A 25,522-nucleotide genomic window follows, 5' to 3' on the forward strand; every position below is an offset into this window, starting at 1 on the left:
AGGATCTGTTTTGTGCCTCCTTCACCTCCAGTGGTTTGCTGGCTAGCTTCGGCATTCCCGGGCTTGCAGGAGCATTATCCCAGCCTCTGGCTTCATCTGCACGTGGTGTGCTCTCTGTGTGCCTGCCTGTGTGCAGATCTCCCCAGTTTGATAAGGATACCAGTCATATTGTATTAGGGTCCACTCCAGTGATTTCATTTTAAATGTATTACCTCTGTAAAGATCCTGTCTTTAAGTAAGCTCATATTCTGAGGTACTGGGGTTTAGGACTCCCACATATCTTTTTTTTAGGGGAGAACACAAGTCAATCCATAACAGAGCAGGTGATTACAATGCCAGCTGTGACATAGCCCATTGCAGAGAAGCCAGTTAAAGGCCGCAGCTGAGAGGTTTTATATTCTATGGTACTATTCCAAGGAGGGGAGCCAGAGAGCCTCACACCCCTTCAGAACCTGGGAGGTGAGGAGAAACTGCCTCATGACAACCTCCCAGGGAAGTAGGGAGGTGGGTAGGAGATGGCTCCTAGCAGCTCCTTAAAGGCCTGGAACACCAGAGGATCACAAGGCGTTTATCCTTTCAAGAGACAGATGAGCTGCAGTTCAAGTCTTTGCTTGGTGGCTTATGCGGATATGTGCGAGGTTGCCAGGGGGCCCCGACAGAGCCGTTCCTCTGTCATCGCTCGTAGGACAGGGGCAGATTCTAAGCCAGGTCTGCCACACTCCCATCTACGCTCCTTGAGGCTTGCTGTTTCCCTGGACACCAATTCTTATGTCGACTGGTTGCTGACATTTTGTTGATGTCTCGGAGTCACAGGTCAGTTTCCCCCAGAAAGCAAACTCTGAGGCAGAGATGAACATGCCACAAGCTCATTAGCAGGTGCTCGCAGGTTCAACACCTGTGGAAAGGCAGGGGTGGCAGCAGGAATGGGCAGGGGAGGAGGTGGGCTGCCGTGCACTCACTACCAGGCCCTCGGCAGACCCCAGGCGGCTCTGAAACCACAGAACTGTGAGCTGCAGGCAGGGGTTTCTCTTCTAGCCCATAAAAGGCAGACTTTTTAAATTTAAATAAATATGCTGCATTGAAAGTAGGTACCACAAGACAAACAATGATTGCCTTCATGTATGATTTTATCATAAAGTATGTATTCTTAACAATATCGAGGTATACACAGTATATGTACATACATGTATATATCATGTTAGTAAAGTATGATTTTGGTATTTTTTAACTCCCTTAAGTCAGTCATCTCAGCTGTCTATATTTGAACTGCATGACACAATTTTGAGTCTGGGTCATAGACCAGATCCTTATTCTGGTCATTGAATGACTTTATTGGGTTTGCGAATCCTAAAAGTTCTACATGAAAATCTGTATTTAAGAAGATATGTACATTTCTGGAACGAGAATTTGAATCTGTTTTCATATTCTCGGGGAGACCTGTGTCCTCCTCCCCGACAAAGTTAAGAATCATTGTGTGAAGAAACAGAGTCATGTCGTGGCTGCTTTGTAGGCTGCACTTTGCCTGCTCCAAACACACAGCAGTGACAGATCAAAATCTAAAAAGCGAAAATGAAAAAGTCATAATCATGCCCCCTACTCCCCTGAAAAAGATATATCACTATAGACCAGAGACAAACGCGAAGCAGAGTGTGAAACCAGACACTGTGGCTGCAGGATCGCAAGCCGGGAGGTGGAAACAGAGGCTTAGCTCTGGTGGCAGTAAGACTAAATACGCCAGGCCAAAGCGTGTACTCTGCTTGAAAGCGGGCAGTGTAGTGGTCCTGTCCTCTGATCTAGAAGGGAGGCCCGAATCACTGCCTGCCCTAACCTCTAGCCTATAGAAAGCTTTGATCCTGGGAAGAGCACAGGACAGAGACAAGGCCTCCTTCTCAGGAACTGAGCTAAGCACCCCATGTCATCATCAGCCATATCACCACTGGGCAAGAACCCAGACCACCACCTCAACTCCATTCTGTGTGAGGGGTGCAAGCAGAGGAACCATAAAAACCTCTGAGCAGGGAGGGTGATCAGCAAGAGAACATTCACAATGACCTCCTATGCAGGCCAAGCCTGCCCACCCAAATTCCATGCCACGTGAGGAACTCTGACCTTGGGGTGTCAGCCATCCAAATCAGCAATCAGAATGTGAATTCACTGGAGAGTAAAGTAAAACAAAAAAGCTATCTCGGAAAAAAAAAAAAAAAATGCCTGATGCCCTCAAAGAGACCATTGGAGAAATAATAACCATTAAAAAAAAAAGGAAAATTCTGAATAAGAGGCAAAAACTGGCAGAAATGAAGGGTAAGTAGATAAGGAAAAAAATTAGAATCTCAGAAATGAGTGATAGATTCATTAAAATAAAGAAGGAAAAGCAGATGAGACTACTAGACTCAGTTGACAGGAGAATAAGTAGTTAAGATGCTGTTACTGAAGAATTCACCCAGAATGCAGCACACACACACAGAATAATACCTAAACTAGGTCAGTTAAGAGGAGAGGAAGATAGATTCAGAAGCTCCGCAGTGTGGATTATTGCAGTTCCAGGAGAGAATAAAAGGAATGGCAGAGAAGTAGGGCTGGAATTTTTCAGAATTGGAACAAGGCGTGAACCCTCTGATTGAGAGCGCTCTCAGAGTACTGAGAAGAATAAATAAAGATAAATGCAGACCCAGCCTCATCAGAGTCAAATTGCAGAGCCTCGGGGATAAAGCTACACCGCTTCCAAACTGCCTGGAAGGAAAGACAGATTATCTGTGAAGAAGTAGCACTGACTGACAGCAGACTCGTCACCATTACTAATAGGCGGCAGGGAAATTGTCAGAGTGCTTGGGGAAGACAGACATGAAGCTAGAATTTTGCGTCCTACCAAGTTATTAAAGTGTGAGGGGTTTCAGACATGTAAATACTGAGAGAGTTTGCCTCCTGTGGACTTTCACTGCCAAAAAAACTGTTGAATGAAACTTATCTGAGAGACCAGAAGTGAAAAAGAAGGAATTGTGTTAGGACTAGGAAAGGCCTAAGATTTTACCTCACTTGCGGGTTAACAAGGTACCACTGCACTTTCATAAATGCAGGCAGAAAGACAAGAGACTCCTGCCTTAAAGACCAAGGACTTTCTTACTCAGCACGGAGGCAGCGTGAGTTCTCTTAGCATTGGCTCTTCTAGTCCCCCAGTTCAATAGTGGGGAGGTGGAGCAGCTCCGGATGCTGTACACACACTGGGCTGGAGCACAGCTGAAAACCCTCAAGCTTGGGCACCTTCCAGTATTTCATTTGTTCATTTGCGTGTGTTTGTTTTTATCCCAGTCTTTTAAAGGGGCTATTAGTAAACCTGCCCAATCTTTGTCCCTGAGGAAGACATTATGTTTATCATTCTGGTGAGGGAACAAACCTGCTTTCTGCTCCAGAGGGAGAGACTAACCATCTTCTAGTGCTATTTGGTGTACAAGCCACCACAAGTTTTATGAAAACTCCATAGAGCACTGTCCCCCAACAAAGAGGTGGAAAACAAAAAAAAAAAATGTGGAATTTAAAAATATTTTTAACTTAAAATTAGCTGTTGAGTTAGTTTATTGTTTTACCTGTGATTTTGTTTAGAAGATGAAACTCTAGACAAGAATAACCAGGAAGGGGGGCTGCTAGGGAAAATGAAGCTTCCTGTCTTTTTTAGTAGCTGAATAGAGACACTAAATAACTTTGTGCTTGGAACAATTTATTAAAGGATAATATGTATGTGTGTGTGTGTGTACATATATATATATTTCTTAAAGAAGAGAAATACAATTTACTCCTTACACCAGAGGGAAAATATTAGAATATTTTGAAAATCAAGCAATCCAATAGGTGGCAGAAAAGAAGAAAATTTATGAAAAGAGGAAGACTGGTTAGCAGAAAACACAGATGAAGACGGTATAAATAAACTATATTGATAATCACAGTGAATATAAATAAAGTGACCTTTTAAAAATCTGAAGCCACTCAGTCATCATGACCTTGTTCTAACACCTCAAGCAGGAAGGAAGGTAGAAAAGCTGTCCCCACTGAGGTCTGATGTTTTAGTCTCCATAGAATTGCTACATCTCATTGGTGAAACTGAGGTCCTGCCCCCTCCTCGCCTGGCCAATGGTGGAAATAACCATGACTCATTTATACTAGTCTTGATTAACAAGTCATAACTTTCATTCCCTGGGACTGAGGAGGGACCTTTCCCAGAGATCAAGTGGGAGATTTTATTATCTTTTTATTAGAAAGTGATAGATCAAGAAAATCAAGCAGATAAAAGGATATAGAAGATTTGAATAATACAATAAAAAATTGTGACCACACCAGAATGAGATGTAATATACCTTTCAAACACCCCAAGAACATGGATTATATTGCTGCTTTTTACTTGGGCATGTATTTTTTTTTTAGTTTCCAAATATATGAATTTTATGACTTTTAACGAATATCTTTTTATTGTGAACTTCAAATTTAATTGCATTGATGTCGGAAAACGTAGTATTATTCATTCTTGGAACTTTGTTGTAACTTGCTTTTTAACCTCAAATATATAAGGATATCGTTTCAAGACCATTGGAAGTAGCTGCAGTGTGATAAATGTAAGGGTAAGAAGAGAGTGTTACAGGAGTGTTTACCATCAGTTTGCACATGTCCAAGTCATATGCCTGGTAGGAAAACTTTAAATTTGGGATCACACATTTTTGCCTATGCCATTTCTATTCATTAAGTTCATAGCTGTTTCTTGTTTACTGCCTTGGTTAGACCTGTGATGAGACAGAGCACTGCTGATGGTGGGTACCTAGTCATCAGTTTAAGTTTTCTGTTTTGAGTGAAATATCCATTTAATCAAAGTTTCCAAGTTCATTCTTATTAAATGGTTCAAAATATTCACCTATGAATTCTAAAGTCTCTACTGTATCTGTAGTTTTTTTTTTGAGAATTAAATCGTTTATTGATTACATATGATAATGAATGATACACAAACTTCATTCCCATCTATAATTTTATCTGGTTCCAGATTCAATTTAGATATATCGCATAGGATGGGCCAACAATCATTTTTATAACCAATAATTCCATGATTTTGCTTGGGTAATCCCTTTTGATGGTGAACTTCAGATCACAACAGTAACCATAAGTTCACCTACACCAAGGTTTCTGAAGACAATGGCTTCTCCACCCAAGCAGGTTGTATATAAACTCCAAATAGAACCTGGCATCACCCAGAGGGAATTCTAACTTCACACTCTTGGGGGAAATTTACCAAGATGGCTTCAGAGTAGACTAACTTTACACAGCACATCAAAAAAAAAAAAAAGACATTTATTCAGTATCACAATCAGACTATTACATTTAGCAATCAACAGCATGGGTGCCAAAAAAAAAAGAAAAAATCTGTATTAAAACCCTTTGTTGGAATGCTTTACACTTTCCACAGAACAGAAACTAAAATAACCTGTTATACAGTTAGTCACAAATACAGTCCTCAGTTTTTTGCCCATACACATGAGTATTTGTCTAAAATATGTCTTCTTTGTAGCAGCTAGGCCCTGCCACCACTGTGCTTGGCTGAGTTCACAAATCTGTTGTAACCTGTAACTTCCCTGACACTTCTCTGGCTCTCCTCTCCTGCTTTGTTTCCTAATTAAAATCTTCTGCCACTGCCTTAGCTACTGCTGCTACTGGAACCGCCCTAGCCACCTTGGTTTCGTGGTTTGGCAAAGTGTTGGCCTCCACCACCATAGGGACCAGAGCCTCCAAAGTTTCCTCCCTTCATGGGTCCAAAATTTGAAGACCGATTGTTGTAATTGCCAAAATCATTGTAGCTTTCACCATCTCCAAAACTGCTTCCATCGTTACCAAATCCATTATAACCATCCGCACTGCCACCATATCCATCACTATCACGGCTGCCACCAAAGCTGCCACGACCACTGAAGTTTCCTCCACGACCAAAGTTGTCATTCCCACCGAAACCACCTCCACGACCACCACCAACGTTTCCAGAACCACTTTGCCTCTCTGGCTGAAAGAAGCACTCACCATCTCTTGCTTTGACAGGGCTTTCCTAACTTCACAGTTGTGGCCATTCACAGGATGGCATTTCTGAATGACAGTCTTATCCACAGAGTCATGGTCGTCAAAAGTTACAAAGGCAAAGCCCATTTTCGTGCCACTGCCTCGGTCAGTCATGATTTCAGTCACTTCAATTTTTCCAAACTGTTCAAAATAATCTCTTAGGTGATGTTCTTCAGTGTCTTCTTTAATGCCACCAACAAATGCCTTTTTCACAGTTAAGTGGGTACCTGGTGTTTGAGAATCTTCTCTTGAGACAGCTCTCTTTGGTTCCACCACTCTTCCATCCACCTTGTGTGGCCTTGCATTCGTGGCTGCTTCCACGTCCTCCACAGTGGCATAGTGACAAACCCAAAGCCCCTGGAGCAATTGGTGTTTGGATCTCTCATTACCACACAGTCCAGGAGTGTTCCCCATTGCTTAGAATGGCTCCTCAGGCTCTCATTGGTTGTTTCAAAGCTCAATCCTCCAATGATGAGCTTCCTCAGCTATTCGGGCTCTTTAGGAGACTCTGACTTAGACAGGACAGCAGGGAGAAGAGAGACTTTAATGATGTTTTTTCAGCAGCATCCACGAGCAGAAAGTAGCAAGCTGACGAATCGTATCTGTAGTTTTGATGCCCTTTTCAATTCTTAAAAAAAAAAAAAAAAAATGAATTATAAAGAGGATCAACAAAAGAACACATCAATGCAGTCAGCTGTCTGTATATGGGGGTTTCACATCTGTGGATTCAGCCAATCGTAGGTCAAAAATATTTGGGGGAAAAAACAATTTTAAAATACAACAATAAAACATAATAAAAATTTTAAAATACAATATAACAGCTACTTACATAACATTTACATTGTATTAGGTACTATGAGTAATCTAGATGTGCATAGGTTATATGCAAATACTACACCATTTTATATAAGGGACCTGAGGATTTTGGTAGCTGTGGGGGTCCTGGAATCAATCCCCCTCAGATACTGAGGGACGACTATATGCAGTTATCTGATAAAACTAGTAAAATAGTCATCCTTCTGTTAAGAAAAGAAATAAGAAAACACGAATAATATTGTACATAATTGAAGGTCCCTTTGGATTCTAAAATTCCACGAGTCTATGCTTGTGGGTTATCAAGTTCCTACCAGGTGGCTTTGCCTGTCCAGCTTCAGCCTCTCTGCCATTCCACATGGTTGCTAAACCCTAGGACAATCCAGGGATGGAGGCAAGGCTCTGTGTCTCACCCACGTGGTATGTCCACTAGCTCATGCAGTTAGAAGAGAAAACACAGCTGAATGCATTGACTGTAATGTAGTCATTGCTGACAGCAGGCGGCTATGTAATGTGCTCCTCTAGGCTCTAGAATACCTACAATGTAACAGGAACTGTGCACAATAGAGATTCCAGAGGTGGAAACAGAGATGCACACCCCACCCTCAAAAATGGCAGCCTCTCAGAAAGACCGCCATGAAGTAAGTAAGTACACAAACAGTGAGGATGAAAAGTACTGTGCAAGAGAAGGATAGGGTGCAGTAATGAGATTGATGGAGTCTGTGAGGATACCAAGTGAACAGGGTGGCTGAGGGCCAGAAGTGAGGTAGGGAGGGTGGGAAATTGTATGTGGAGAAAGCCATTTAGTATGTTTAAGAAACCCAGTAGGCCGGGCTGGCCTGAACCTAGAGAACACTGGAAAGAGGTAGAAGCTTTTAGGAACTGGAGGCTTTCTCCTGGGGCAGTGGGGAGCCACCGAATGGTTTTTACCACCACCGCTGGTTAAGCACCTAAAAGAAAGCCTACATCTCAGTAACCATGATCTATAGTTAGCCTCTTATTTCCCAAACAAAATTCTATTTCTCCAGTTCGAAAAAGCAAAGGCCACTAGTAGATATCCTGTGTCCGATACCTACCTATTAGTGGATTAAATGCTTTCTTTTCCATTAAACCATTAAACTTTTTATATTTTTTAGCTTGAAATAAATAGGCTTGCAATACAGTAAGCTGTCTGGGTTTTTCTTTTAAACTGCATGGATTTTAAACTGTATTTACCACAATGTATATTTTAATAATGTCTTGGGTGTCTTGGGGAATGTGTTCTGGCTGCCTGCATTATTATCATATTGACTGTTGTCCATGAATCGCTAACACATGTTTCATTGGCACACCTTCTGCCGTTTCTCTGTCACCATGCCTCGTGTCAGAACTCAGTAAGTATGGTACCCCAGCTTGGATTAATTGAAGAGGAGATTCCATGCTAATTCTTGGCAATCTCAGTCTCTTATCTCCCTAAATTTCCATTTTCGATAAGGAACAAAAGGGAAAACAACCTGTGTAACCACCAAACTCCTGTCATCTATTGTTACATTAACCCATGGGTCATTTATCACAGCATTGTGACTTTAGGAGAAAAAACGGAATGCTTCTCAGGAACCAACATATTTTGTCAACAGCACCTGGATGCTAACTTTATCGTGTTTGTATGAAATGTGTGTTCTAAACTGATGCATTTGTTTGACAACTTTATTGATGTTTGAAGTTGAATAATCATTTATGTTTGAGCATTTAGTTCTTCAGATATTTTGCCATTTAAAAGCTTTATACTTTCTCTGATCAATGATTCACCAAAGGGTTTATAGCAATGTCAGGCTTGGCATAAATTAGTTTGTAAATTTGCCCTTCTAAAAGATGTTTGGATTTAGCAGATATTCCCTTAGGATTTCATAGTTATGTAATGAAACTTTTTTTATTGCAGCAGTAACTTACAGACCAAAACATACACACATATATCTATGTATAATTTTGATGTGTGTATGTGAGAGCTATATGTGTAGTTGTGATATATATATATATTTGTGTGTGTGTGAAAGCAATAAACAAATACAGTAACTTCTAAACATATCTAATTTTAAATGTCTGTTCTATATAATGGTGAACTACTGAGCTAATAAGCTGGAAAAAATAGAATAAAGTGGGGGAAATGGCTACATTTATGTTTATCACATCCTTAAAGGCATAATTTGAAAAATAATTCCCCAAGTAACTACTTGTCAACCCAATCCTTTATTTTAGTAATTAGAAATACTAACAAATAATGACATTACTAATTGAAATATCAATTTTGATAAGCTCTTATTTCTCCACTAAAATGGCTTTCTGAAAGTATCACAAGAAGTTAATGAATTGCATGTTAACTAAGTTTGAACTTTTCTCCTCTAGTATTCACATGGGAAAAACTGAAATATAATACATTCAAATTTCTTTGTACTAAGTTGAACGTTAATGGCAATATAAATATAATATATGGTAATGTTACACATGAATGTGATAAGAATCTGTAATATTCATAATGGAATTTGCTAATTTTGAATATTGATTTGTCTTTTAAGTTCATTTTGTTCTGCAAATTTAGATGCTGAAATGATGTTTTACTAGCATTTCCTAATTAGTCAAGTACAACTTTTTATGAAAAATTTAAATATTCTCATTCAACTAACAAGTTCATGTCTCTTTTCTCTTCTTGTTTTGTTAGCCTCTTAGCAAATATCCGGCCTTGATAAATGATATTTCATTCTGGTTGCCCTCTGAGAATTACGCAGAAAATGATTTCTATGACTTAGTCCGAACAATTGGAGGAGACCTGGTGGAAAAGGTTGATCTCATAGACAAGTTTGTACATCCAAAGTAAGTGAAAAGCTTTCTGATTTTACCCTTGACTATCTCTGTGTGATAAATGTCATATGGAAGCATATCATAAAATTTGCTGAAACCCAGCGTATCTGAGACAAAATGTCTTCTGAATTTGTAGTGAATGTATAGCTTATCAGAAAACTCTTTGATATCAGTCGTCTCTGAAAATCTTTCCAAGATGCATTTTCCATCTTTCCTGCCTTAGTAAAGAAAATATATGAAACACAATCTTTTAAAAGTCCTGCAGCTTTTCAGTATTGTTTTTGGAAGTGACTTCTTACCTTAGCATGTTCCAGGTGCAGAGGAAATGAAGCAGAAAGAGCAGTTTGTGGAGTAGAAGCTGTTTTGATAGTCTCTCAGCAAATATTTATTAAGCACTTACTACACGCCAAGATCTATATTACGTCCTAGGAATTAAATGTGTTCCAAACAGACTTAGCTCTGCCTTCTTGGAACTTATAATCTTGTGAGAGAGGCAGACATTAAATACATAATTATGAAAGTGTGCTATTATGAGGGAAAAATGCATTGAGTGTCATCAAAAAACTAATTTCATCTGGGGAGTCAGGGCAGGCCACTTTGAGACATGGAAGCTGAGAACAGAAGGATGATAGGCAGTGAAGAAAGAAGAAGGAGCATCCCAGATAGCACATGGGAGTCCTGGGGGGAAAAGGCACATGAGATGCAGAAGGCAGCCAAGAACATGGCAGCTCAAGGAAGGAGGGGGAGGCTGTGTAAAGTGATGATTGTTGGGTAGTGATGTGTTTCCAGGGCCAGGTGGGGCCGGAACCTGCAAGGTCTGAGACTTGGAATTTTACCCTATTTGTAGTGGGAAGCTCTAGAAGGATAGGAGCAGAGACATAAGTGACGTGATTTGATTTGCATTTCTGACTGGTCACCTTTAAATGGTCCCCTCTGGCTCCTTAATTGTTAGAGAAGAAACAGTCACCAAATCCTAATTCACAACCTCCATTTTCCCTTCCCCTCCTGGTTGTTCCAGGTGTGTCATATCTACGTTGTCAGGGCTCCTGGCTCCCACGTTCTATCCTGTCATTCAGACTCCCACCTGTTTCCTTCTTTGTCTTTTTTTTTTTTGAGACGGAGTCTCGCTCTGTCGCCCAGGCTGGAGTGCAGTGCCGCGATCTCGGCTCACTGCAAGCTCCGCCTCCCGGGTTCACACCATTCTCCTGCCTCAGCCTCCCGAGTAGCTGGGACTACAGGCGCCCGCTACGGCGCCCGGCTAATTTTTTTGTATTTTTTAGTAGAGACGGGGTTTCACCATAGTCTCCATCTCCTGACCTCATGATCCGCCCTCCTCGGCCTCCCAAAGTGCTGTGATTACAGGCGTGAGCCACCACGCCCGGCCGCCTTGTCTTTTAAAGCATTCATTCTCTAGATAAAGATGTTCAGTTTCACTGCCAATTCTTTTGCGTCACTTTCCCCAATCATCTAAATGACTGAAGTTCATCATCTAGAATTTTGCTCAACAACTTGTGGAAACAATAGTCCCTGAGCTCTCGCATGTTCAAAACTGTTTATCTGTTTATACTTGAATAACAGTTTGGTTGGAAGTAAAATCTTGGCTTGGTCTTTCTTTTTGGGAGGATCTTATTAAGTGCTGCTCGATTGTCCTCTCAAGTTTAATTTCATATAAAGAAATCTGATGCCATACTTGATCTTTTTGCTTTTTGTTTTAAAGGATTCCTTATCTTTTAAGTTTAATACCTTTATCAGGCTCCACCTCAGTATTGATCTTTTCTCCCTAGTATATATCATTGTGTTTCACAGATTGGACTGGACTCTTATTCATTTTAGGAAAATTTTCTAGAATTATATCTTTAGAGATTTGTTCTGATCCATTGTTCTGTTGTTTCATTCTTCAGGGATCCAGTTATGCATAAGTAGGCTCTCCTTTGTCTGACTTCTGTACCTATTATTTTCTTTCTAATGTTTTAAAATTCTTATTTCCGCTTCATTTGGTATGCTTTCCTCATTGTTATCTTCTCTGTCCCTTACTGTGTTTTCTTCTGTCTTTTCTCCCTTGTGTACCTTCCATCTGTAGTTACTTTGCTTTTCTCCCCATTCTGGGTTCTGCAAGCTCATATTTCAGCTCCCCCTGCTTTCTTGCCATCTCTTCTCTGAGTTATTTCTGCTTTCTGGTCTTCCTTCATAGAGAAATTGCTTCACTACATTTTAAAAATTCATTGTAAAATATTTAGCCAGAAATTTCATATGCTCCAATGGCAACATTTTTCTGTGACTTTTCTGTTTCTCTGCCGTTGTCCTCTTTTTTCCCTCAATTCTTTTTTAATTGATCTGTCAACGGTGTGCATATGATCGCTTTTTTGCCGCTCATATTTGAATGCATTGGGTTTCCTGGACCAGCTATTTGCACAAGACTGGGGGGAGACTGAGGGTTGGCATAGCAGGAAGGGGCTGGGATAGACATTCAACCTAGCTTGTTTTCATGCTTTTAAGACTTTATTTTTCTGCAATACCAAGAAACCAACTTTCTTTAAACATGACTCATCTCTTCGATTTTTTTCTATAGGTCTTCCTCCCACCCCAAATCTACACTTGTTAGAAACAGAAGAATTACCTTTGCTTACCCCATTATCAACACTTGGAGATAGAGACTTTACACTTCAGATTGTAACCCTTAGCTCTAAAAACAAACAAACAAACAAACAAAAAAACATGTTTTTGCTGGAGTTTTCTGAGATGTGCCACTCTGTGTATTTCTTCCCTTCACTTCCTCTCATTTGGCTTCTACTTGATTTCAGCTGCTGTTGGCAGCCTTTAAATATATTTTGGAGCTTGCAGATGATATCTGTCTCCTAACTTTACAGAAAATAGAATGTATGGGGTAGTCTGGATCCCTGATGCTGTGGAGTGCCAATTCAGCCCTGGACTTTTATGTGAGAAAGAAATTTCCAGGAGTTTCCATGTTGATACTGGAAGTCTAGTTATTTACATTTGAAGAGAAGGAAAAATATTGGAACAAGACTGATTGCTAAGTACTAATTGATATGCCAAAGGCATGTGACTTGTAATTTTTTCCCATTCTTTTTTAGTACAAGTTGAGTATCCCTTATCCAAAAAATGCTTGGGGCCAGAAGTGTTTCAGAGTTTGGATCTTCTCAGATGTTGGAATATTTGCATATATGTAATGAGATATCTTGGGGATGGGACCCAAGTCTAAACACAAAATTTCTTTCATATATACCTTATACATGTATCCTGAAGGTAATTTTATACAATATTTTTAATAATTTTGTATATGAAATGAAGTTTATGTGAATAATCAGAAAGCTTCAGATTTTGGAGCAGTTTGGATTTTGGATCTTCAGGTTAGAGATGCTCACCCTCAACCTACAGAAAACTCTGGAATCAGGGATTTGGAATTCATTCTTAATTTTTGAGCTCATAGTCTCTTGCTTTCTGATATGGCCGTAGCTTCACCCTTGCCAGCATCAAAAGTGGGATGAGTAACCCTTTTGCATTGGAGATTTTCAGAACCTACTAGGTTACAGAGAGATGCTAAAAACCTAGGAAGCTGAGAGAAATTTCTGTTGTGCTGGATGTGGGGGGTAGATGTCGCTTGAGGAGGGGGTAAACATTGAATCTTTTTGATAATTTGGTAGTGTTCAAGGGGAATGCTGAATGGGCATGCTAACTGGAGAGACTGCAGTGGGAGTGGGGTAGTGTTGGGGTCCAGTGGACCCAGGGGCAGATCAGGCAGGCAGACACCCCATTAAAAAAAAATTACTGAAAAAAAAAAAAATTTTTCTAAAAAAAATAGAGTATTAGAAATACTCTATTAATGCAGGTATACACACACAACCCCATACTGACTGCTAAAAGGTGAACTTGTTCAGTTCCTTCTGAAGGAGACAGTACTTTTGATTAGAAATTTGAAAACATTCCTCATTGGCACTGATCTTACAATATCTTAAATACATATTGTACAGATATTTAAAGACTATTTTTTTGGAGCTATGCCAAAGGGCATGGCTGCCAAGGGCAAGTGTCCCTTATTAAGAAATAAGGGGCTTGGTGATTGGAATAAGGTTCCTGTGGCAGAGATTGCTAATTATCTCTCAATATCCAATTCCCCCTGCCCCCGTCCTTCTGCCTGGTGCCATTTTTGTAATAACAAAAACCTGATTTTTTAGCTCAGCAATTTTCCACTCAACTAGAAGTCTATACTTCTAAATTTGGCCAATGATTTGGAAGTAGATGTGTTTAGTGGTATTTCCAGAAGTTTCTTTAAAAGTTGAATTGAGGGTATTCTTTTTTCTTCCTGCTACTTCATTGTGAATGTGATGGCTAGTATTCTGGCAGCCATTTTGGGCCATGGTGCGGACTTGGCAATGGAGACTGTATGGAGTGGAGCAACAACATAGAAGAAATAGCCTGGGGCTTGAATCTATGTCACTTCAGCCCTGGACTTTTAGCTGAGAGAGAAAAGTCTCTCAGCTTGTTTAGGCCACTTATTTTTTAGATCTCATTATTGACAGCCAAAGCAAAACCTAGCTATTACAGTACTGAGAAATATACCTGAGGAAAAGGACACATTATTTAGTAATGATGGCTTACTGTGCAGTGATCCTCAATAAGTATCTAGGGCAAAGGTTGACCAGATTGGGAATATTTTCGACTTTGTGGGTCATAAGATTTCTCTTGTAACTACTCAAGTCTGCAAATGCAAAAGCAGTCACAGATAAAATATAAAGAAATGAGCCTAGTTGTGTTCCAATGAAGCTTTGACTACAATATCAGACAGTGGAATGTGAATTTGGCCCATGGGCTGTAGGTTGCTAACCCTTGATATGGGGGAGGGGGATACATGAAGTTTTTTTTAAAGACTCTGACTCCCAAATTCCAAAACCCTCTACTAGAAGATCATCCTTCCTTGAGCACCCTGTGCCCGCCCTCCCCATTTCCCCACCAAGTCCCTGACTACTTAGGTGACAGGAAGTGAATGGTCTCCTGACCTTGAACCTTGACCTCAAGATTTATTTCATTCCCTAAACACGTAAATGAAATATAGCCTGATAGTGCAAAAGAGTGCCGACCCTTTCTTTGCCTAACATCAAAGCATGCTTAAGTGTCAGATGTGATAGGACTGAGTGAAAGACAAAGTCATTGAACATGTTGCGTGTTATATTCTGAACAAAAACAGATCCCAAGATGTTTCAGGGAGACATAAACTGCCGAAGAAGAGCCTAATTTCATAATGTTAGACAAATGGAGAAATTTTTTCTTGATTACAAATAACAGCTTGTGCCCTGAAGGAGGATGGATGTTCAGATTAGAAGAAAATGGCGTTTTGTTCCAGCCAGTCATTTAGAACCTTCTCCCAGAGGATCTTTGCCACTTAATCTATGGGCCACTTAATGTGCAGAAGAGTTCTTGTAGTTCTAAAATGTAATGTAACAAAAAATAGAATGGTGATTACCTGTAGGGAAGGGAACCAGGTTGCCATGTCCTTTGACATCTTTGGAATATTGTACTATATGACACATTGACTAAATGGGAAACTTGAGAAGGCAGTCATGTATGTCAGCATATGAACTTGATATCCCCTGCAACACATTTGTAATATGAATACATTGATCATCTTCAGTCTCTAAGTTCATGCACCTTAAGGAATTATGGTGTTGTTTTTTGTTTTATTCTGTAACACCAGTTGCTCAAAATATTTCTTAGCGAAATGGGGTATGAGGAAGCGTGAAGAGTATCCCAGGGGAACTTAGACATTGCCTTTAGCTGCCAACACTTCATTTGGAGATGCCAGCTGATTATTTATGAACTGTGGAGATGGACTGTAAGATAAAGTAGACCTTAATAGGTCAGATTTGGTCCGGGTTTAAGACAGACCTTTTTGAGAGTTAGAATTGGGGAGTAAAATTTTTTTTTTCACTACCATCCCCTTCCTTTGACTGCAAGGAGGGGTTTGGTGGTGAAAAATGCCCCAGGTACCTGCAGCAAGGGCAGGTTTGAAAGGGCGGATTCACTGATGCCCCTAACCCGATTCTGCTCATAGACTCACTCCTTGTTCCTGGGACTGCTGCTGGCCTGCCACTTCCTGCTGACAGTCGCAGATGGGGCTTCCTGAGTCTGTGCACTGTCAGTCAGAGCTGGGATGCTAGAGGTGAGCTCTTCCCTCAACCCCAGGTCACTAAAGGGGCCTCTCAGTTCTCTTCATCCCTACTTGAACTTCCTCATGGTTATATTCCCTTTTGTGATCTATCACTTGCCATTTTTTATAATTTGGCTCAAGTGGGTAGACTAGAACACTTGTGACCATGTCTGACAGAATTCTCAAGAGGGTCTTCACCATGAGAGGCACCTTCTCGGTGTGGCTGGCCTGGCTTCCCAGTGTGCATGAGTCATGGACGTTGACCTGGTCAAAGCTCTTCCTCCTGCAGTTACTGGAGCAGCATTCGATAAGGCAGTTCAAGTGCATTCTCCTTCCAGTCTCCCTCTCTTCATTCTTTTTTCCATGTGTTCATTCATTTTCACTTTGTCAAATTCCACACAATAAAAATGCCAATGCATAAAAATTTGAAAATAGAAAAGATGAGATTCACCCATCATCTCAGCACCCTAACACAACAGCTCTTACACTTTTACATTTTCCCAATCATGACTGTTTTCCATATGTGCGCATCAGATGAGTTTTCGACCCTTGCATAGAGAAGTTGGTATATGCTTTGCATTGTCATCCCTTGGTCTTGGGGAGGGTTTTTTAACCTCTGCACTACTGATATTTTGGGCCTGGTAACTCTTTGTCCTGTGCATTATAAGATGTTTAGCAGCACCCCTGGCCTCTACTCACTAGATACCAGTAACAACCTTCCTACCGTGCACGCACACAGACTCACACACACGCACACACACAACAATCAAAAATGTCTCCAGTGCCCCCTTGGTGGGCAAAATTGCCCCCAGTTTGAGAACCACTGGGATTTTCTTTAATGGAGAATGTCTTTTGCTTCTTATAAAAAAAAGTTTCATAAAATTGTACTTCATTTTATGTTATGAGCAGTGGAGAAGGGACAGAACACATCACAGGAGGAGGTGTTCTAGTGGAGGCTCTTGTCCCAAGGAACAGAGAGACCCACTTGTTCAAGTGTAGGACAAGCTGGACAAATTAACCAGGCTTTGGAAAGAGCAGGAACTGAGGCAGTTGAAGGGTCTGACCTTCACTCTTTCCATGGTATCACCACTTCCCCATTCCATTTCATTTTCTCACACTTATTCTGTCTGTCCCCACCTTCCCACCATGTCGTTTCTGCTCTTTTTTGTCTTATACAGAGTTCAGAATACCCCACCCGGGCCCTGAGTCCACATGACCTTCACTGTCCAGCAATCAGCACCAACTTCAAGTCCCTTGAGTTATTCTGATGGTCTCAATAAAGGGACCTGATTAGCCCAACTCAGCTTTTCCTGCCAGATCAGAGGCAGCTGGTGGATGGGCTCCACTTGAGTCAGATGCTGCCCAGGGTCTAGTTAGCCACGCGGGTCACGTGGACAGGCCTCTGGCCTTCTCCTATATGTCAGTAGGTTTACTGTTCTTACACATCCTTCTTTATTTTCTCTTTCACCTGAACTACATACCTTCTGATTTAGGCACCACCACTTCTAGACTTCCTTAAACTTCATGCAAAGAGATGTGCCATAAATACATTTGCCAATTGATTCTTGAGTTCCTGTGCTGTGGAAAACATTGGGCTAATTGCTGTGGGGTCATAAGGGTATGGAGGCAAGATTCTGGGGTGTTGGTTTGTTTGTTTGTTTTTGTTTTTTGAGACAGGGCTTTGTTCTGTTGCCCAGGCTGGAGTGCAACTCCTAGGCTCAAGTGATCCTCCTACCTCAGTCTCTCAAGTAGCTAGGACTACAGGCATAGGCCACCATACTTGGCTAACCTTTTTTTTTTTTTTTTAATAGAGACGGAGGTCTTGCTTTGTTGCCCACGCTGGTCTTGAACTCCTGGCCTCAAGCGATCCTCCCTCCTTGGCCTCCTAAAATGTTGGGATTACAGGTTGAACCACTACAACTGGCCAAGATCCCGGTTTTTATGGAGCTAAATAACATGCAAAAAGTGAAATAGCAATAAAAAGTATGATGTAACAAGGCTGGTTAAGCCTAATCAATGGCCTTCCCAGTTTCTTGCATGTAATTAACACTCAGGAAACTTTGATTGACTTGAAATGGAAGGTACCCATCATCCAGGGCTATAGATTCAGAGGAAAGAGGCCTTCGGTCTGGGAAAGTTTACTAAGGAAACAAAATAGCAAGCTGTGTATGTCTGTCTCCCTTCTAATCCCTTATGAGTGAGATGTACACAGTCCCAACTCTGGTTAATGTGTGTGAACTACCTGTCATAGAAACTCAGCTTCCATAAACTGTTACCAGGATAGACCACTCATGGTACGTACTTTAAGACAAAGGGGATTTATCTGAGGATACACCTGAATCAAAACTGGAAAGCTCTTCAGAACTGAGGGAAGGTCTAAGGGCCAGAGACCCTCAGCCTCTGGGTGCCTCTGGCTCTGTTTCTGTCCTTCCTTCTGCTGGTCAGTCTGTATCCTCTACTTCCCCACCATACACACATTAACATCTCTTTCTACGTTACCTGCAGTCTTTTCTAACAGTCTGCTTCATTATCTAGTGCAAATTCTGGAGGGAAATAGCCTGACTGACTGAGCTAAACACCATCATGCCTTTCGGGCAGATCCCCTTGCAGCAGGCTGCCTCCTGGGGTGCTGGGCCACCTGCACGTGGACCACCGTTGGGCTAAGAATCCATTGTCAATCTCACTAGGGGCCACTTATAAAACAGCCCAGCCATACTCGCCACAGCAGGAAGCCATTGGTGGAGCAATTTCAACTTGGAGGACTCATCAGATTTTTTACACCACCTTCCTCTTTCCCCGACCTGCCACCAGTCAGCTCCATGTGTAGAACTCTGTGTAACTGCACCTTATTGTTGGCTCATTCTTAGCTTTTATTCTCTATTTGCATTTAAACTTTTCTAGGCTATTCCACGTGATGGAAACTCCTTAGAGGCCTGTGGCATAGTAATGCTATGGTTTGAATGTTTGCGTTCCTCCAAAATTCATGTTGAACAGGAATCTCTATTGTGTTGGTATTAAGAAATGAGGCCTTTGGGAAATGATTAAGTCATGAGGGCTCTGCCCTTGTGAATGGGATTCGTGCCCTTATAGAAGAGGCTTCAGAGAGCTGCCTGCTCCTTCCATCTCTTCCACCTTGGGGAGGACACAGTGTTCGTCCCTTTTGTCCTTTGTCCCTCCGCCATGTGTGGACGAATAAGAGGAGCCATCTATGAAGTGGAGAGAGACAGCCTTCACCAGACACCAAATCTGCTGGCACCTTGATCTTGGACTTCCCAGCCTCCAGAACTGTGAGAAATGCATTTCTATTGTGTATTAATTACTCAATCTAAGCTATTTTGTATAGTGGCAGGAACAGATTAAGACAATAGCTCATTTTCATCTTCCTGCAATGTTTATATCAGTGGAGGGAGACTTACTGCATAATGCTTGGTGGATGATTAACTAGTCCTTCTTCCTTCCTTAGAGGAACTGTTATTCAATGACTGGAAATAGTTTATGAGAAGTAGAGTCAATGTAGTTTAGTGGAAGAGCTCAGAATTTAGAATTGGAAGGCATGGGTGAGTCCTGACTTTTCACACCTTAGATGTGTGATGTTGGGACTTTCGGAGCCTTAGTTTCCTCATCTACCGCCAGGAGTAATATCATCCATAAATGGTAGCTAGGAAAACTAGATGACACTATATATGTGAAATGCTTTGAAAATTACAGACAGTTCCAAAAAACGAGTTAGCTATTAGAGTAAAAAACCAGTAAGTGTCATAGTCAATCTAACTTGTTCTTTAAAATAAAGAATAACATCAGTACAACTGGGAGCCTTGGACTTGGCAGCCAAATGCATGTAACTGGGAAGTTGTGATAATGAAGGGAAACAGAATGAGACTTTGTATAAAACTGTCATTTGGAAATGATGCATGTTATTCCTGCAATTTAAGGAGGAAATTTTTAATTAAAAAAATACTTTGTAGTCCGGGCACGGTGGCTCATGCATGTAATCCCAGCACTTTCGGAGGCCGAGGCAGGCAGACCACGAGGTCAGGAATTCGAGACCAGCCTGACCAATGTGGTGAAACTCCATCTCTACTAAAAATACAAAAATTAGTCAGACATGGTGACACACACCTGTAATCCCAGCTACTCAGGAGGCTGAAGCAGGAGAATTACTTGAAGCCGGGAGGCAGAGGTCGCAGTGAGCTTAGATCACGCCACTGCACTCCAGCCTGGGTGACAAAGCAAGACTGTCTCAAAAAAAAAAAGACTTTGTAAAGTGGCATCGATGCTGGTCAGCAGAGTTATATAGCCAGTCTGGGTGTTCTCTGGGTCCTGTGTTGGGAAAATGCTGTGGACAGTGGCAGATGAGATGACATTTCTGGTTTGCAAATCACATCCTGGTCTTATTCCTCTGGACAGAGCCAAATAAGTGCAGTTATCTGAACTTAAAGATAGCCTAGCGCTGAAAAGCCAATGACAGCTAATCTTGAGAGAGCCGTGGGTGCAGGGAGCTTGTCGGAAGTTGTGTCCCCTTGAAATTGACAGCGTGCAATACCAAGGAGATGGCCAGACGCTACCAGGCCTCTTTAAAACCCTCCTGGCTGCTCCCTTTCCTTTTCCATTTTTATCGTAATGCTGCTGATGTGGGTATAAGAACTTTTGTTGTGGTGGTTCAGACAGCCAAAAAAGCAATTCTCATGAACTATTTTTAGCCTGGATATCTGTTTTCCCCTTCTTCCTTTCTCTTTCCTCTTTCCCCGAGCTTTCTTTTAACAGCTTATGATGGGTGCATCTCATTCCCATCACACAGCAGCCCTGTTTGACACCAGCATTAGACAAATTAAATCACAGTTTGTTCAGTCCCCAAACACCTTGCTCCTCCTTGTTGCCCTGCACATCACCATTTGCCTAAAGATTCTTCGGGATTCCCTTCAGTGCTGTCCTGGCAGGGACCCAGGAGTAGTGTCTCTGCAGAGAGAAGGGCAGAGGCAGAGAGACTGCTTGCTCAACAGCAGCTAGGCAGGGAGAGAAGCCAGGCGCTGAAGGATCTGTATCTTCAATGATCTGCTGTTGTAATGCACACCTTTGTGAAATCCTTTTTAACTTTCACTTAGCGGTTTTCAGCGAGTCTTTGGCTATTGTCTTCCCTTGGCATCCCGGGCACCTTTTTGTAGTGTGGCGATGGAACGCTCTCTTTCCAAGATGAGGGATGAGAGTAACTCACATCCTTTGATGTTCCCTGTCCCACCCCCTCATGATTAGATTCAAGCAAGTTAAACACACACCAAGAGCAACCTGCGACATGATATAAGTCACAGAATTGCTGGCAGAAATGGGGTAGGGTGGGGCGGCCCCGCCCCCTCATTTTGGGCAGTTATGAATGAGACTGAATTGTTCGAGGTTTTTAAACTTGTTCCCTCCATTCACAAGATTACTTTCTTCTGGCTACCACCCAAATTTGATGTCCAGAGCCAGCATGGGAGTCTGCCCCTCATCCCCGCCTAACTCACCGTCCATCCACCTGTGTCTCCTGAGTTCTTCCCATCCCACACGTGGGTTAGCCTTGAATGTACCATAGCTCCCACGGTTAATGATATTGTCTTGAAAACGAAGAGATTTATGAATTTGGATACATCCTGGCCCCTTCAGAGGGACCATTATCTTAATTGTAGATCTTGGAGTCAGGTCTCTAAAGACAGGCCTGTGATTTGTGAGAAATTCTCAAGGATATGCAGGTAACACCTATTGGAGTCACGCTTCACCCATTCACATTTCTGAGCAGCACAGACGGGTCTGGCAGACTTGGGCCTCAAGTTGCTGGTCTTCTCCAGAGCAAGAAACAAGCTGGGCTCCAGGATCACACAAGCAGGGCCGCGACTGACACGGGGGTGCGGGCTGAGGCAGCTTCCATGTCTCTTGTGCTGATTCTTTTCTTTAATTTGCTCATAACTGAGGCTCGAGTAGCGGCCAGGAGGGTGAACCAAAGAAGGCAAGGGGCCAGCATAGACAGGGATGAGGTCAGCTCCGGGGGGAGGAACTGATGACGTGCACAGATGTCTGCCAGTGGTCCTAATGGCACCCAAGATCCTGGGCGTCTGTCTTAGGAGGGATGTTTGGTAGAGAGACAAGTGGCCAGTGGACACTGTGGACATGTGTGGTGGGGCAGACGAGTGGCCACAGAGACTTAAGGCTTGGGGGTACAGCAATCCAGTCACTGGCAGAGTGGAGTCCTAGGGAAGGCACAGTTACAGAGGAATGTGGAGACCACTTCCTGGGATGTGGGACTCTGCTGTTACAGCAGAATCATCAGCAAGGCTGCCCGCCTGCCCTGATGGTGAGCCACTGGCCAGGCTCCAGATGGTCTCTCCTGAGAGGTGGGACTGGGCTTGGAATCACAAGGCTGACTCTCAGATGCGCAGGTGGTGGGGATGGTTAAGTTAGAATATCCAGGCATCCAGCAGGTCTTTACAGGGGCTTCAGCTGGTTTTTTGCTTTGTTTCTGTTTTGTTTAATAGTGTATAGCTTCATAGTGATCTACATATTCATGTATGGTTTAGAGCCAGGGAAGGTGTTATCATGATTGGGATTTAATTGGGTGTCTAGTAAGGAAAAAGCAAGGTAGAATGTTCCATGACATTTACAGGAAGAAGATAATGCCTGAAGGAAGCCTAGTACGAATAAGGGAATCCCTGTTTTCTAGTGGGAACTACCTCAAGGAAAAGGCACTCATCAGACACGTAGGAAATGAGTTCTCAGACTCAGACATCCACAGCCTGCGGGTCCAGATGAGGGTATGTAATAATGTTCATACTCAGATATCCCAAGTGCATCGCCACCTACCTGCTGTCATGGATCCCAGTATCCCCCAGAGCCCCCCAAAAGTATTTCTGTAGGTCCCAGGGGGTGTCCACAGCAAGCTAACTTCCACTGAACATGACGGTGACTCCCGTTGGGCCCCCAGGGGACACCACCGTTGAGGCTTTGGGGCCATCATGGTGCCCAGTGGTATTTCAGAGCTGTGCCTTTCCTCACTGTCAACTTGTCACCTGGGACTTAAGCAACTCAGCTTTGAGCCCCACCTTTCTACTAGCCTTGCGCAGCCCCTCTCCCAAATCCTCCTTGGGCTTTCCTCTCCAGGTAAACCCATGCAGATAAAGGTTTGGAGATTTCATCTCAGACCTGATTAGATCTCAGTTTTGACTAAATTCTTTTCCATGGGAGCATAGTTCAGAAATGAGGACAAAATCAACAAAATTTCAGTTGCCTAATAATCTTTTGTGAACATAACTATAGTCATGCATCACTTAACGACGGGGATACATTCCGAGAAATTTGTCATTAGATTTTGTTAATGCAACTATTATAGAGTGTACTTACACAAACCTAGAAGGTGCAGCCTACTGCACACATAGGCTGTATGGGGTACGGTGTAGCCACAAACCTGCACAGCATGTTACTGTGTTGAATACTGTAGGCAGTTGTAACACGATGTTGAGTATAGTATCTGAACATATCTAAAGATACTTTATACAAGGGGCAGCGTAGTAGGTTTGTTTACACCACATCACCACAAATGCATGAGTAATGTGTTGCTCTGTGACTTTACACTGACGATAATGTCACTGGGTGATAGGTAGCTTTCAGCTCCACTATAATCTTACAGGACCATCATTGCATATGCAGTCTTTCTTTGACTGAAATGCTGTTGTGCAGTGCATGACTGTATTTTATAAGATGAGCCTAATTTGTGTTATACTTCTCGGGAATGAAGGCATACCCTGCAGTAGTTTTTGGATTCTGTGTTTGACAGATGTGGCTGCTTTTCTTTGCTTTCACTTCCCTCTAAAGGAAATAACAGTAGTAAGATGAAGAAAGAGGAAACTAGTAGTGAAAATTAAGCAGGTGAAATATTTATATAAGGCATGACAGCTGTGGTCTAGACATTTACACAGAATTTTACTAGAGTAATTGCTTATCTCAGAATTCATTAAATATGCTAATTTCTCCTAGCAGATTGCCTGTCCAGCAATGCACATGGCATACAATTTTTGAAATTCTGCAGTGATGATGGAATAAGCATTTCTAACCCATTTCTCTGTTATAGCAATTGCCACATTGCACGGTGTTTATACGTCTTTTCATCATTACACTGAGTTACTATTAATTACTGGGTCTTTAGCTTTCTACTATATTTGGGATATAGAACAGAGTAAAGTACTCAATACATATTTTTGATGAATTAATGATAAAGATAAAGAAATTCCACCAACAACATATGTTGTATTATTTTTTCTCCAGATGTAACTGACCTAACTTGCTATACAGGCCACAACTTAACCTCAGTTGGCAGTGTTTTCCAGCTAGGTGACCAGAACTCTTTACTATCCATTATGATGATTGCTTGAAAGAGAGAAACTGACTGGGGTGGAGAATACTCCTTAGAAACAGAAGTTGGGTATACAGTAAGTTGGGTCCTAAGTAAATTGCTGATTTAAAAATTATTTGCTTCAGGCCAAATATTCAGATGGGGAAAAGGAAAAAAGGAAAAAAAAGAAAAGTGCTTTTAACAAGGTTGGTCATATCCTATACGAAATATAGTTTAAAACTCTTTAGCTTCCAGGAGCAGAAAACTGTAGGAAGTATGTAAATTATTCACGGTTACCTGGGAAACCCTTTCTGATAGGAAGGGGAGATATCACAGGGTTGGATGGAAATTCAAGGAGTCAAATTTTAATGTGTTTGTGTGTAAGTTTGCTTGTCTGTTTGCCACAGATGAGGAACAGGGAAAATTTCTGAAGGAAGGTAACATGAAAGGAAGCAAAAAGCTTGTCTGCGTAGGGAAGGCAGAGAAACTTCAGGTCTCTTGAAGGTGTAGTTTCCAAACCACTGTGTCCCTAGACAATCCTATTTGGAGTGAGAGCAATAGTGGACCTCTGGCCCGGGCTGTCAGAACCCCTTTCTAGGAGCAGCCTCTTCCCCCAAATGCATGGTCAGTAAGGGAGCCTCCATGTTGGCAGAGTGGGACTCCACGCTTTGGCCCCGTGGACAGATCTGAAGATGGGCACCCAGCAAAGCTGGGCAGGCGAGGCCTCTTCTCTGTAATGTTTGGACAGAAAACCAAAGGACGCTTGGGTTATTCCTCCAGCAGCTGAAGCTGTGAGTACCTAGGAACCATCCCTGGCCATGTTTCCCATCAAGGGGAGAATGTGGTGAACAGAGATGAGAGATGGAGGCAAAGTGCTGGTGTGCCTGAGTCCCAGGTTCCCTGGTGTCCTGGCACCCAGCCGCATGCTGCCCTTCCCACAGCTTGGTTATCCAGTCCTTCCTCAGATTCCCTAAGCCGGTGGTAATTCTCCTGTTGTTTAAGCTGGTTTGATGTGCATTGCCATCACCTGAGATCAAATGAGTTCTAAAACACATGCAATTGCAGACTTCAGGCACTGGAAGAAGACAAGAAGGAAGAGGTAAGAGGTTGAAGTGATCAACTTCCCTGTGAGAGAACTCTGGAGCACCACAGGGTTGAGGCTGAGGTGACCATTTCAGTATGAACTGAAAATGGTTCTTTTCCTTATAGCTAGAACAGCTCAAAATCAGCACCATGTCAGGTTGTAACACATCCGTTCCAGGGATCACAGGATGTCC

The 25,522-nt window shown here is 42.1% G+C and overlaps 2 protein-coding genes across 9 annotated transcripts in view; one reads left to right on the plus strand and one right to left on the minus strand.

The window, feature by feature from the left end:
- Nucleotides 1-25,522, plus strand: part of FARS2 (phenylalanyl-tRNA synthetase 2, mitochondrial) — a 519,601-nt gene that overhangs the window by 350,923 nt on the left and 143,156 nt on the right. For all 8 annotated transcript variants that reach the window (XM_054557152.2, XM_024248067.3, XM_054557156.2 and 5 more), the window contains one exon: nucleotides 9,590-9,741. In XM_054557152.2, the coding sequence (XP_054413127.1) occupies nucleotides 9,590-9,741 (152 nt within the window). The remainder of the gene's footprint in view (nucleotides 1-9,589; nucleotides 9,742-25,522) is intronic.
- On the minus strand, nucleotides 2,582-6,706 carry LOC134761644 (heterogeneous nuclear ribonucleoprotein A1-like). The gene has a single exon (XM_063725322.1). The coding sequence runs from the start codon at nucleotides 6,493-6,495 to the stop codon at nucleotides 5,776-5,778; it is 720 nt and encodes a 239-aa protein (XP_063581392.1). The 5' UTR covers nucleotides 6,496-6,706; the 3' UTR covers nucleotides 2,582-5,775.

This window comes from Pongo abelii, chromosome 5, assembly GCF_028885655.2.
Source record: "Pongo abelii isolate AG06213 chromosome 5, NHGRI_mPonAbe1-v2.0_pri, whole genome shotgun sequence".
Lineage (NCBI taxonomy): Eukaryota > Metazoa > Chordata > Mammalia > Primates > Hominidae > Pongo > Pongo abelii.